At 37.9% G+C, this 11,300-nt stretch overlaps 2 protein-coding genes across 2 annotated transcripts; one reads left to right on the top strand and one right to left on the bottom strand.

The window, feature by feature from the left end:
• The first annotated feature begins 1,072 nt into the window (after nt 1–1,072).
• Nucleotides 1,073–6,166, top strand: LOC111459323 (ABC transporter G family member 15-like). Its single transcript, XM_023102169.1, has 9 exons — nt 1,073–1,462; nt 2,597–2,676; nt 2,754–3,215; nt 3,338–3,454; nt 3,760–3,891; nt 3,975–4,262; nt 4,886–5,158; nt 5,285–5,392; nt 5,482–6,166. The coding sequence occupies exons 1-9, from the start codon at nt 1,180–1,182 to the stop codon at nt 5,848–5,850; spliced, it is 2,112 nt and encodes a 703-aa protein (XP_022957937.1). The 5' UTR covers nt 1,073–1,179; the 3' UTR covers nt 5,851–6,166.
• Nucleotides 6,167–6,462: 296 nt separating this feature from the next.
• LOC111459326 (protein RETICULATA-RELATED 4, chloroplastic) lies at nt 6,463–11,134 on the bottom strand. The gene is made up of 8 exons (XM_023102174.1): nt 10,386–11,134; nt 9,902–9,970; nt 9,034–9,165; nt 8,896–8,949; nt 8,757–8,801; nt 7,762–7,901; nt 6,981–7,106; nt 6,463–6,832 (listed from the first exon to the last, which is right to left on the bottom strand). The coding sequence occupies exons 1-8, from the start codon at nt 10,971–10,973 to the stop codon at nt 6,793–6,795; spliced, it is 1,194 nt and encodes a 397-aa protein (XP_022957942.1). The 5' UTR covers nt 10,974–11,134; the 3' UTR covers nt 6,463–6,792.
• Nucleotides 11,135–11,300: the final 166 nt, after the last annotated feature.

The following is an 11,300-nucleotide window of genomic DNA, read 5'->3' on the forward strand; positions in this document are numbered from 1 at the left end:
TTTTTTCTTTTATTGATTGAACTTATAAAATCTATATTTTTCATCAGTTTTGAATGTCTTAGCCTGCCTTTGTGTAAGATTGGAAACTGCTTCTGAGCACATCTAAGGTAAGATTTATGATTATTCCTAATCTGAGAAGCCCTGATGTGTGTTCTTGTATTTTTCTTCATTGTTTTACAGACTTATTGCTGGTTTTTATAACATAGCAGAACAATAATGATGGAAGGAATAGATTAAGACCTCACACTGTGAATTCTTCTGAAACTTCAGAGAAATGGAACTTTTTGCCTTAAAGAGAGGAAAAGGGTTCAAAGCTTCCTGTGATAAACAGAGAAATGGAACATTACAAATGGTAGATATATAGTTGGGCGGTACATGAATGAGTAGTGATATGAACCGTAACTCACATCTCCATATAAGCTTGTAGATGAAGAGCTGCAGAAATGCATAATTGACCCATAAATGTTAGCAACTCTCTCACTATTTCTTCCCTTTTATAGCGATTGATGGTTGGGTTTGGTGAGGTATTTACTGTGCTCTGTTCCTTTGTCAACTTTCTACTCTTTTAACACTCAAAGCCATCCAACCATAGCTTGGCTGACTAAGGAAACTGTCCCCTGCTATTAACTCTCACCCACCCACCCACCTTGCCACATGTTAGAAAGAGAGCTGATGATATCTTGAATATACTAAATGAGGTTGCAGGAGTTGTTTGTTCAAAAACAAGAAAACTCAGACACAAATATTCAGAAACTTGAGATACTGCTTGATCATATAGAACTCTTTATGACCACATTAGATATATGATTAGCACACATACTCGTGCATATCCTTAAGATCATAGGTTCAAATCTTCATAACCGGTATATAGAATTAAATGTTGAAGCACATGCGTATTGATGACTCGTACAGTTCGGACTTTCCTTTTTCTGATAACAAATGTAATGTTAAGCCATTAGAACCTAAGCAGCAATAAGTTTGATGGGTTTTCTGATATAAGCGTTTGCCAAGTCATAAATACTTTAAATTGTTTTCAACTGTTTCTAAACCATTCAGTTGCACTTACCACACACATAGCTGAACATCAAGAGAAAACACACAAAATTTGTAGAAAGAACACACTATAAATGCTGAAGATCAGGAGGAGGAGGGTGTGAGAAGTGTGAGAGACAGACATTCATGGAGATTGAGGAGGAGAGGGCAGATGGGAGATGCTCTGTGGAGGAGGCTGCAAAGAGAGCAGAAGGAAGAAAAGGGAAGTATGGGGAGGCTGCCGCCATTGCTGCTGCTTCTATGTATTTGGTTTGGGAAAATCTGAGTGTTATGGTTCCAAATCTCTGGAATGGACAGAGTAGAAGACTCTTGCTTGATGGTCTCAATGGCTATGCTGAGCCTGGAAGAATCATGGCCATTATGGGTCCTTCTGGCTCTGGGAAATCCACCCTTCTCGACTCCTTGGCAGGTTCTCTCCCTTCTCCTCTTTATCTCTTTAAGCTCTCTGTTTTTTTTTTCTTTTATGTTCTTCTTCTTCTTCTTCTGCATATTCTGTGGCCTTGAAACTTATATCATGATTTAGAAACAAGAACTAACATGAACCCATTTATCTAGGCTTGATTTTGTTCAACAAGAACTAACATAGCCTAAAGGAGACCTTTTCAATCACTTTGATTTTGTTCAACTATTCCATTTTCAGTTCTCAGTTTTCAGAAAGTTGGGTTAGTTTCATCCAAAATTATCGTAGAACCTTGTCATCAACAATGTTTTTAAACCATAGATTACTAGAGAAAGAACTTGTGATCAACAATGTTTCTTAAACCCTGAATAGAAAAAACTTGAAATTTGAATAGAAACCAACAAACCCAGTGGATAATTAAAGCCGCATGGCATCACATGAATATTTATTTAATATTTGACCCACTTTTTGTTGCTTTAGTGCTAAGCTATATTCCCTTGTTTGCCCATCTTTTCCAAAATTTGAGCAACTTATTCATTACACTTTGGTTTAAGTGCGTAGCGATATAGATGTTTTCAGACATTAAATGTGTAGGAAAAACCAATGCGATTTGGGCTCTATCTCTCATCTCTCAACCAAACTTGTCATCTATCCATTGGCTTTGTGGGTGGGCACAACTCATCTCTTTTCAGTATCAGATTCAGAGCTATGACAGACAGGACCATCTATGTAGTACTTTACCCACAAAAATATTATAGGAAACTTTGATCTTAATTTTCATAAAGGGGTAGTTGTAAATAGTCTACATTATAAATAAATAAATAAATGATCCTTTTGAAACTTTGTCTTTATTTAAAAAATATTCATATTTCTGACGTTTCATTAATATTTCAAGAGTAGAAACCTTGCATTAATATTTCAAAGGGTAGAAATCCTGTTCGAATGTTGAGTCGAAATGTCGTTCTTTCAAACTTAACCAAGATAAACATCTTAGCCACAGTCGTTTCAAGTCATCATTACGTATTCTTTCTAACATTATAATGGTAGTTTTGAAACGTTTATGAAAATTCTATGGTAATATAACATTGAGTTATTCAATTCAAATGCTTAATATGAGAGGCATACCCTAATCCTTTTTTGCAGGTCGATTGGCACAAAATGCAGTCTTGACAGGAAATATTCTTCTGAATGGAAAGAAAAGAAGGCTAGATTACGGCATTGTGGTTAGTATTAATATGCAGTTCATCAATCAAGTATGAGCTTTTGATTGTTATTTTTTTAATTTTCTCCAAAATTTCAGGCCTATGTGACCCAAGAGGATACAATGTTGGGGACTCTGACAGTAAGAGAAACCATATCATATTCAGCCAATTTGAGGCTTCCAAGTTCTATGACCAAAGAAGAAGTAAATGATATAGTGGAAGGAACGATATTGGAAATGGGTCTCCAAGATTGTGCTGAGAAGATCGTTGGAAACTGGCATTTAAGAGGCATTAGTGGGGGCGAAAGGAAAAGATTAGGCATTGCATTGGAAATCCTCACCAGACCAAGCCTGTTGTTCCTTGATGAACCAACCAGCGGCCTCGACAGCGCTGCTGCTTTCTTCGTTGTTCAAGCTCTTAGAAGCATTGCTCATGATGGAAGAACTGTCATCTCTTCCATCCATCAGCCCAGCAGCGAGGTTTTTGCTTTATTTGATGACCTTTTTCTTCTTTCAGGAGGCCAAGCTGTTTACTTTGGAGAATCAAAAATGGCAGCTCAGGTAAAGATTAAATTAACAGCTGATGAATGTTTTAAAACACATTCTAAGATCACTGTACAACACTTTCAAGCAGAATCCAACTGAGAAAATCTCATAAACTAAATATGTTTCTGGTTTTGCAGTTCTTTGCTGAAGCAGGATTTCCATGTCCAAGGCAAAGAAACCCTTCTGATCACTTCCTTCGCTGTATTAATTCAGACTTCGACGCAGTCAATATGGCTTTAATGATTTCTCAAAGAGTAAGGGCCTCCAAGCTACTAACTAACGGTTTTAAAACGTGTCTGCTAAGGAGAGATTTCCACACCCTTATAAGAAATGTTTCGTTCTCCTCTCCAACTACCGTGGGATCTCACATTTATCTTCATAAGTCGATAAGTCTGATTATTTCATAGCTACATATAAATGAGTGATTGTTATGCACTTCACGATATGGATATCGAATCTAACAAGCTTAAAATCACACACACCAGAAAGAATACTCAATTTTTTCTGCTATCATATGCTAAACTTTGGGATTTACCATTTTCTGTTTCTATTACTTCAGGAAAACCAAAAACCAGTAGACCCTTTATCTAAGTTTTCAACGGCAGAGATGAAAGCAAGACTAGTTGAGAAATACAGATGCTCAGAGCAGGAAGCCAAAATGAAAACTAGGATGAGAGAGATATCAGAAATGGTAAGCCAACAGTTTATGAACATTCCATTTACATAATGCTTTAAATTCAAACAACGATCTTACTAGTTGCAGTTTTGATGCAGGAAGGACTTTCTATGACTAATAAGAAATGTGGAAACCGTGCTAAATGGTGGAAGCAACTCTCAACATTGACTAGAAGATCAACGGTGAACATGTCCAGAGATTTGGGATACTACTGGATAAGAATTATTGTCTACATACTATTATCTATATGTGTGGGCACGATATTCATGCATGTTGGTACAAGCTATGTTGATATCTTTGCAAGGGCATCTTGTGCTGCATTTGTTTCTGGATTCATGACTTTCATGTCCATTGGAGGCTTTCCATCGTTCATTGAAGAGATGAAGGTATAGATTACCTCCATGTTTTGTTCCAAAATTTCACAGCCTTTTATATAGTTTTATGGAACCCATTGAATAGCTTAATGCCCATTAGAAACTTGTGTAGAACAAGAAGCACTGGGTTAAATTGGGCAAGGAAGGAAACTGGAATTGAAATTGTTGCTGCCAGGAGTATTAGATTGATGAAATGTTGGGCTAACTTTGTGAGAGGGGAATGAAACATTTCTTATAAGGTGTGGAAAACTCTCCCTAGTAGATTCCTTATAAGGGTGTAGAAATCTCTCCCTAATAGACACGTTTTAAAATGTTGAGAGGAAGTCCACAAGGGAAAGCCCAAAGAGACAATATTTGCTATTAGTGGATTTGGACAATTACAAATGGTATTAGAGCCAAACATCGAGCGGTGTGCCAACGAGTGGGGTGAATTGTGAGACCTCACATCGGTTGGAGAGGGGAACAAAACATTCCTCATATGGGTGTAGAAATCTCGTCCTAGTAGACGTATTTTAAAACTTTGAGGGAGAGTCCAAAAGGAAAAGTCCAAATAGGACAATATCTACTAGCGATGGGCTTAGGCTGTTACGAACTTTCATCGTTTTGATATTTGAATACATGTTTTTGTAAAACAGGTATTTCACAAGGAAAGGCTGAACGGGCATTATGGGATTGTTGTATACACGCTATCAAATTTTCTGTCTTCATTCCCATTCTTAGCTCTCATGTCTGTTGCTTCTGCAACAATAGTATTCTACATGGTCAAATTTGAAACCGAGTTCTCTCGTTACGTCTACATCTGCCTTGACCTGCTGAGCTCCATTGCAGTTGTAGAAAGCGCTATGATGATTATTGCTTCCTTGGTTCCCAACTTTATGATGGGTGTCATTATTGGAGCTGGTTACATTGTAAGACGACCATTACTATTTCATCTTTTCATGAACACTTTGAAACAAAATCTCTTAAAAACTTTACTTTTTGTTCCTTTTAATGAATGACAAAATGAAATAAGTGAAAATGTGTGATCTGTGCAGGGAATCATGATGATGACTTCTGGTTACTTTAGGTTTGTGCCTGATCTTCCCAAGGTGTTCTGGCGTTACCCAATATCATACATTAACTATGGCGCCTGGGGTTTACAGGTACTTCTAGCTCTTTTAGCAAAAAAAAACACTTATTTGGAGAGAAATAAGTATATTATAAGATTTGGGATTGTTCTATTCAAATGCAGGGAGCGTACAAGAATGACTTGATAGGGTTGGAGGTCGACTCTCAAATTGGAGGAGGTCCTAAAGTAAAAGGAGAAGTGATCCTTGAAATGTTGCTAGGATATCAAGCTCATCACTCCAAATGGTGGGATTTAGCAGCTGTGTTAGTCATTCTAGTTACTTTCAGGCTCCTCTTTATTTTGATCCTCAAGTTGAAGGAGAAAGTTTCACCTTTTTTTCAAACACTCTACGCCAAGCAGACTCTACGACTTATCGGTGAGCCATCCTTGGCTACGAGAAAATCAAAACTGCCACAGTTCCCTTCTAAGAGACATCACCAACCTCTTTATTCATTGTCTTCTCAAGAGGGTCTCAACTCACCAATCAACTGAAAGGGAAGGGATAGATCAACTACATTCATACGGTAACATGGGATATAAGAGTTTAAACTACCCAATTGATTGGAAAGGAAATACAAACATAGACACTTTTTAAGCTTTTGTTTATGATGGGATAAAAATGTGCTCTGTTTTAGCTTGCCTTGAATGGCTTGGTGGTTCAGGAGGTGGTGAAGTTGGTTTTGATGTTTACGGTATTTACTCAATTGCCACAATAACAAATCAGATGTTTAATTTTACCCAAAAGTGCCTCCTTATCAAAAGTGTTTGAGAGTGTTTACATTGTGCTCAGCAATCTATCACTTTTGGTGCTTGGTTTTACACTTCTAAAAATGCTTTTAAAGCACTCAAATCAGAACGAATCTCAAATGTATGTAGCCTTTTTCCAAGTACTTTTAGGTTACTTGAACATGATATGATAATAAATACACCATAATCGAGCATACCTTTGGCATTGGCGAGTGGCGACCGAAAAGGCACTGTCAAGTACATACTAAACACGCTCTCAGAACAAAATAATTTTCATAGAAAAACAAAACAAACCAGAAACAATTCAATTTAAAACACCACCGAAACCCAAACAACCATGAGATATAGAAGCAAACATAACAAATGATTTGATAATTACTTTCATAGCTCCATTCATGGAAGCTTATCAAAATGTTCTTTTAACCCGAACTAAGTTCACTATACTTTATTGTTATTCCCATCTGTTCCGATATCTTAAAAGCACAGAAATAGTGAAAGAAAAGAAAAGCGGAAAAAATGACAGAACGAGAGAAACAATGAAAAGTGAAATATAACCAAAACCAAAAAAACGTCACAATGGATCTTGTACTGCAAATAAGGAAATTAAACAACTCTTAATTGTAAATTGGAACCTTCCTCGCGTTCATTTGAAATACCTAATTTAAAGCAAACCAAGCGAATTAGCCTTCACTTCTGAATTCCTATAAAACGGGCATAGTCCACCCACCTGGCAAAGCAAGTTTATACAGTGTGAGTTAAAATAGAGAAAGACAAGCGATCACATTTTTTAAATAATAATAATAATAAAGAAACCAATTTTCATAGAAAAAATACAGTAAGAAATCACATTTTTAATAGAGATGTGAAAATCTTACAAGAGTGAACCAAGGAATGTGTTTCCTGTTCTAACAGCAAAACAAAGTGCGCTGAGCATGAGCTTGTGCTTGTGTAACAAGGGCTCCAAAATTCGCTGTTCTATTACACCAGCCAGAACTTGATACCTACAAAATGAAATATCCCAGTTATAAGAAAAGCTCGGAAATGGATGAGCCCACAACATCAGGGTAGAAGAGAGCAAGACCAGCCGGTCAATCTTTTTTAAAACAGCAGCAATCAAATCAATATTAAGCAAATTTATTCTAAGTTTCACAGTAGGCAATCGAAATTACAGTGTAATCATTACTTTTCATCACAAAGATATCCATTACAATTTGATTATATCACCTTCGGCGCATCATTCTTCTAACTAAAATACTGTCCTAGCAAATGCTTCATTCATCCCTCATTTTTCCTTTTCATAAGGATCTCAATTCTGGTTTAACCTCCCTTGCATTCTAATTTGTATAATAGTACTGTACACAAGTAACTTGTATTTCAAAGTTTTCAAGATAAAGACCAAAACCTGAAATCTCAAATGAATACCAATCACACCAAAGAGTGCAATAAGTCTCCACTTTTAGGAAACGTTAGCGTATAATATTTGTACAACAAAGAGTACGCAAAAAGGCTACAGATGCAGTGGTAAGCCAGGGTAAGAAAACCCACCATATACTGTTTCTAAATATAATTTATGGTAGCACTTTCTCAAAAAGGGGATTCATTCTAAATATAATTCATGGTCGCATACAACAAGCTATAACTGCAGAAAACCAATACCTGAGGTTGCTGGAGACAGCCATATAGACACCGTAACCAACACTGGTGGAAAGTATAGGCACATTTTCCACTTCAGCTGCAGCATTCTTATCAATGGCCTTCCTTGCATTGATTACAGTATTGGTAACAGCTGTGCCAACCTATACAAAGAGCATAACGAATTAGTTTCTGCAAAGTTTATTCAAAAGACAAACACCCCAGGTGTTGCAGGTAGTGGCTGAAGAAATAAGAATCCCAAAAAGAGGTCTGATGGTTACTGCTGGGGCTATAAAACAAGCGTTCATATTGTTGCATATGAGCTAAGACGGGTCCCACTTAACATGATGATTGAAGTATAGCAAGAAAGGGACAAAATGTAAAATAATATAAACTTAAAGAATAAGAACAACGGGTCAGGCAATAAGACCCCAAAGAGCATAACGAATTAGTTTCTGCAAAGTTTATTCAAAAGACAAACACCCCAGGTGTTGCAGGTAGTGGCTAAAGAAACAAGAATCCCAAAAAGAGGTCTGATGGTTACTGCTGGGGCTATAAAACAAGCGTTCATATTGTTGCATATGAGCTAAGATGGGTCCCACTTAACATGATGATTGAAGTGTAGCAAGAAAGGGACACAATGTAAAATAATATGAACTTAAAGAATAAGAACAACGGGTCAGGCAATAAGACCCCATGGTTCACCGTTCAAAAATTTTCAGCCCAGACTCCCAATCTTCAAAGGACTGCATTACTAGTTAAATTCAGTGGACAAAAGAATTCTGAGGAAAAAGGGAAGAGCTAGAAGTCAGCCAGATACCTATTGATCTAAGGCCAAACAGACACAGGACCAAAATTTGAAATTTTTATGGCGACAGGTGGTAAAAAAACAAGCGACCATTTTCCTATGACAGATGACTCCAGCAGCAAAAGAAGCCATAAAAGATGACTAGACAATGACGTGATACAAAAGACCCTAAGAATTTTGGAAACGCAAGAGGAGACATTTGACAATGTACCAGTGATGAAGTCGTGCCAACTGCAAAAAGCTTAGCTCCATTGCGCTGCAAAAGTATCCACAGAAAACATAATAAGTTGATTTTGCATTTTCTTCTAAATATACAAAATTGATGCAAAATTTACCAAAAGTTCTCATACCGCTATTGCACCAAATCTCTGTAATAATGAATACGAAGTTCCAGAGAGAGCAACCTAAAACAGAACAATAATTTAGTTCTCAAAATCCTCAAAAGAAAGGTTCAGCAAAGATCCAATTAATCCATGAGAATGAAAGACCTGGAAAGCATTATCAGGACATCCATGGAAGAACTTCGCAATAGCTCCTGCACTGACTGAAAGTGGTGGTCGGAGAGAAACAGTCGGAGCAGGAAGATAAACAAGCATGAAATCAGCAATAACCGCCATTACCTAAAAATATGTACTTGTCAATAGATTTGCTTCGAATGATATCTTTCTCGACAAAAAGAGCATGTGCTCTTTCAAGAGTTAAGAAAGAACATAATTACCAATTTTCAACTCAAAACTGCAAATACCCTAAAACATTAGTTAGTCCCACTTGTCTGAGCCAAATACCAGATTGACCATTTTACAAAACAGAACATCTGCACATATTCACAACGCTCCAAGAAACAACTCCCTGTCCTTACTACGTTATACAAAGGAATTCAATCATTGCATTAGACTAATTGCTCTAGTATTCCAGCCTTGTGTCTAACCATCTTCTACCGGTGACAATAGACAAGTACTTAGAAATGATTGCTTATCTTAAACAGTGAGATGCCATCACAAATTTATAGCCATGACTGACGATGACCACACTTTTAGTTTTTGGATCACCAACTCCTTTATCCATTATAGATTCTCCAACAATCAAAGTCCACCGGTTGCTGGCAGAATTACACTTCCACTCTTTAATTGTTAGATGCATGTGGGGATGAAAAGTCTATCTGACAATTATGAAAGTGGTAACCACTCTGTTTTAATCACTCCCAAAATTTTCTCTTTTGATTAAGGAAAACGGGATGACATCATCTGACAGCAGACTAACGTATATATCAAGCGAGAGCGTATAAGTGCTCTAGTGCTATCACTTAGACGTGCAAATGAAATGTAAAATATTTGATGAGTAACAACAGGGTTATACCACATCAGCGAAAACAATCTCGAGCTCATCAAAAAACTTTTCCCTTCGGCGCTCATACTCAGCAGCAGTCTGAAAAATAAATTACGAAAATTAACTGCAGGTAAGGGAGAGGAAAGAAGGGGGTGAGATTTACAATAAGCTAAAAGTAAAACGCATCCAAGGAAATGATCAAACAAATTTCAAGGCCTGTGTCCTAAGATGATATCGTTTAATGCAGGTATGCATGCAAAAGGGAAGTAGAAAGCCCCAACGAAAAAGTCAGATCAAATAGCCTAAAACATCACAGTTCAAGGTCAATAGTAAAATTTGAACATGTACAATTGAGTGGCAAAGAAATAGAAAAAAGATGGGGAGGGAAAGATTTCTATATTTGTCGGTAAAAGCGAAGAACAAAATAAATGCAATAAAAGAAACGAGAAGATCCGTATAAATTATAAAGGGCATTTTTACTGATCCGGAACATGAGAGTGAGTGAAAAGAAAACCTTTGTGAAGACCCCAACGCCGCATTCCATCCCGACCTTCGCTAGAAACAAATCGTCCGCCAACAGGCGCTCCTTGAATCCACCAAACTGCATCAGCCATCGCATGATAGCAGACTTCTCAAGCTCAAAAAACTTCGTGATCACCGATCCAGGGATTCGACCGGCCTCGATCGCGGCCACCAAGTCCTTCGGCAGGCATTCCAGTGATCGGCCAGCCTCAGCCAACACCAAAAGCGCCTCCGCCTTGTTCTTATCACCAGCATTTCCAGAGCCACCTTCATTACCATGATCATCACCGCCCCCGCCCCCGCCTCCTCCGCCGCGCGAAGAAAAGTTACCGCCGTCAGAACCACCACCTCCAGAAGAAGACACCAAAAACATCCGTCGACGGTCACTTAGATCGCATCGGTCATGTCGACGAGTGAGAAACATACCATTGGCTTTGAAACCGGCAGTCAAGGAGGTGAAAGCAGGGGAAGCGGAGATGTGCAAGTGATGCAAATGCGACGGCGATGACTGAAAACAACGATTCTGATTCAATTTAGAAAGAGACAAAGAAGCCGGATTGGTGAAAGCGGCAGAAGCCATCGCGAAAAATCTCTCTTATTCTCTCCCTCTCTCTCTCTCTTCCCGTCGGTCGGTGGCGGAGGAAGTCTGAGCTTCAGACGGCACAGTGAAGTAGGTGGGCGGGCGTTAACACTTAGAGAGCAGAAAGAGCCATTAGGGGTTTCTGTTTCCTGAGACAAAAGCCTAAATAAACAAATAAACATAAATGTTTATTATTTTCCTCAAAAATCCACTTCCTCAATTGGCACACGCGCGCTAACCATGAACTTCCAGCGCGTGAGGGCATTTTGGGAAGTCTGTTTTTTTTCTTTTGATATAAAAACTAAAAAAAAAAAAAAAAAAAAAAAA

The sequence above is a fragment of the Cucurbita moschata genome, unplaced genomic scaffold (assembly GCF_002738365.1).
Source record: "Cucurbita moschata cultivar Rifu unplaced genomic scaffold, Cmos_1.0 Cmo_Scf00022, whole genome shotgun sequence".
Lineage (NCBI taxonomy): Eukaryota > Viridiplantae > Streptophyta > Magnoliopsida > Cucurbitales > Cucurbitaceae > Cucurbita > Cucurbita moschata.

Coding starts and splice junctions, on each gene's coding strand:
- LOC111459323 (XM_023102169.1), top strand. CDS start 1,180: ATGGAGATTGAGGAGGAGAGGGCAGATGGGAGATGCTCTGTGGAGGAG. Junction 1,463..2,596: donor CCTTCTCGACTCCTTGGCAG/GTTCTCTCCCTT, acceptor CCTTTTTTGCAG/GTCGATTGGCACAAAATGCA. Junction 3,455..3,759: donor CTTTAATGATTTCTCAAAGA/GTAAGGGCCTCC, acceptor CTATTACTTCAG/GAAAACCAAAAACCAGTAGA.
- LOC111459326 (XM_023102174.1), bottom strand. CDS start 10,973: ATGGCTTCTGCCGCTTTCACCAATCCGGCTTCTTTGTCTCTTTCTAAA. Junction 7,902..8,756: donor TTGGCACGACTTCATCACTG/GTACATTGTCAA, acceptor CTCTTTGTATAG/GTTGGCACAGCTGTTACCAA. Junction 6,833..6,980: donor ACATTCCTTGGTTCACTCTT/GTAAGATTTTCA, acceptor TTGCTTTGCCAG/GTGGGTGGACTATGCCCGTT.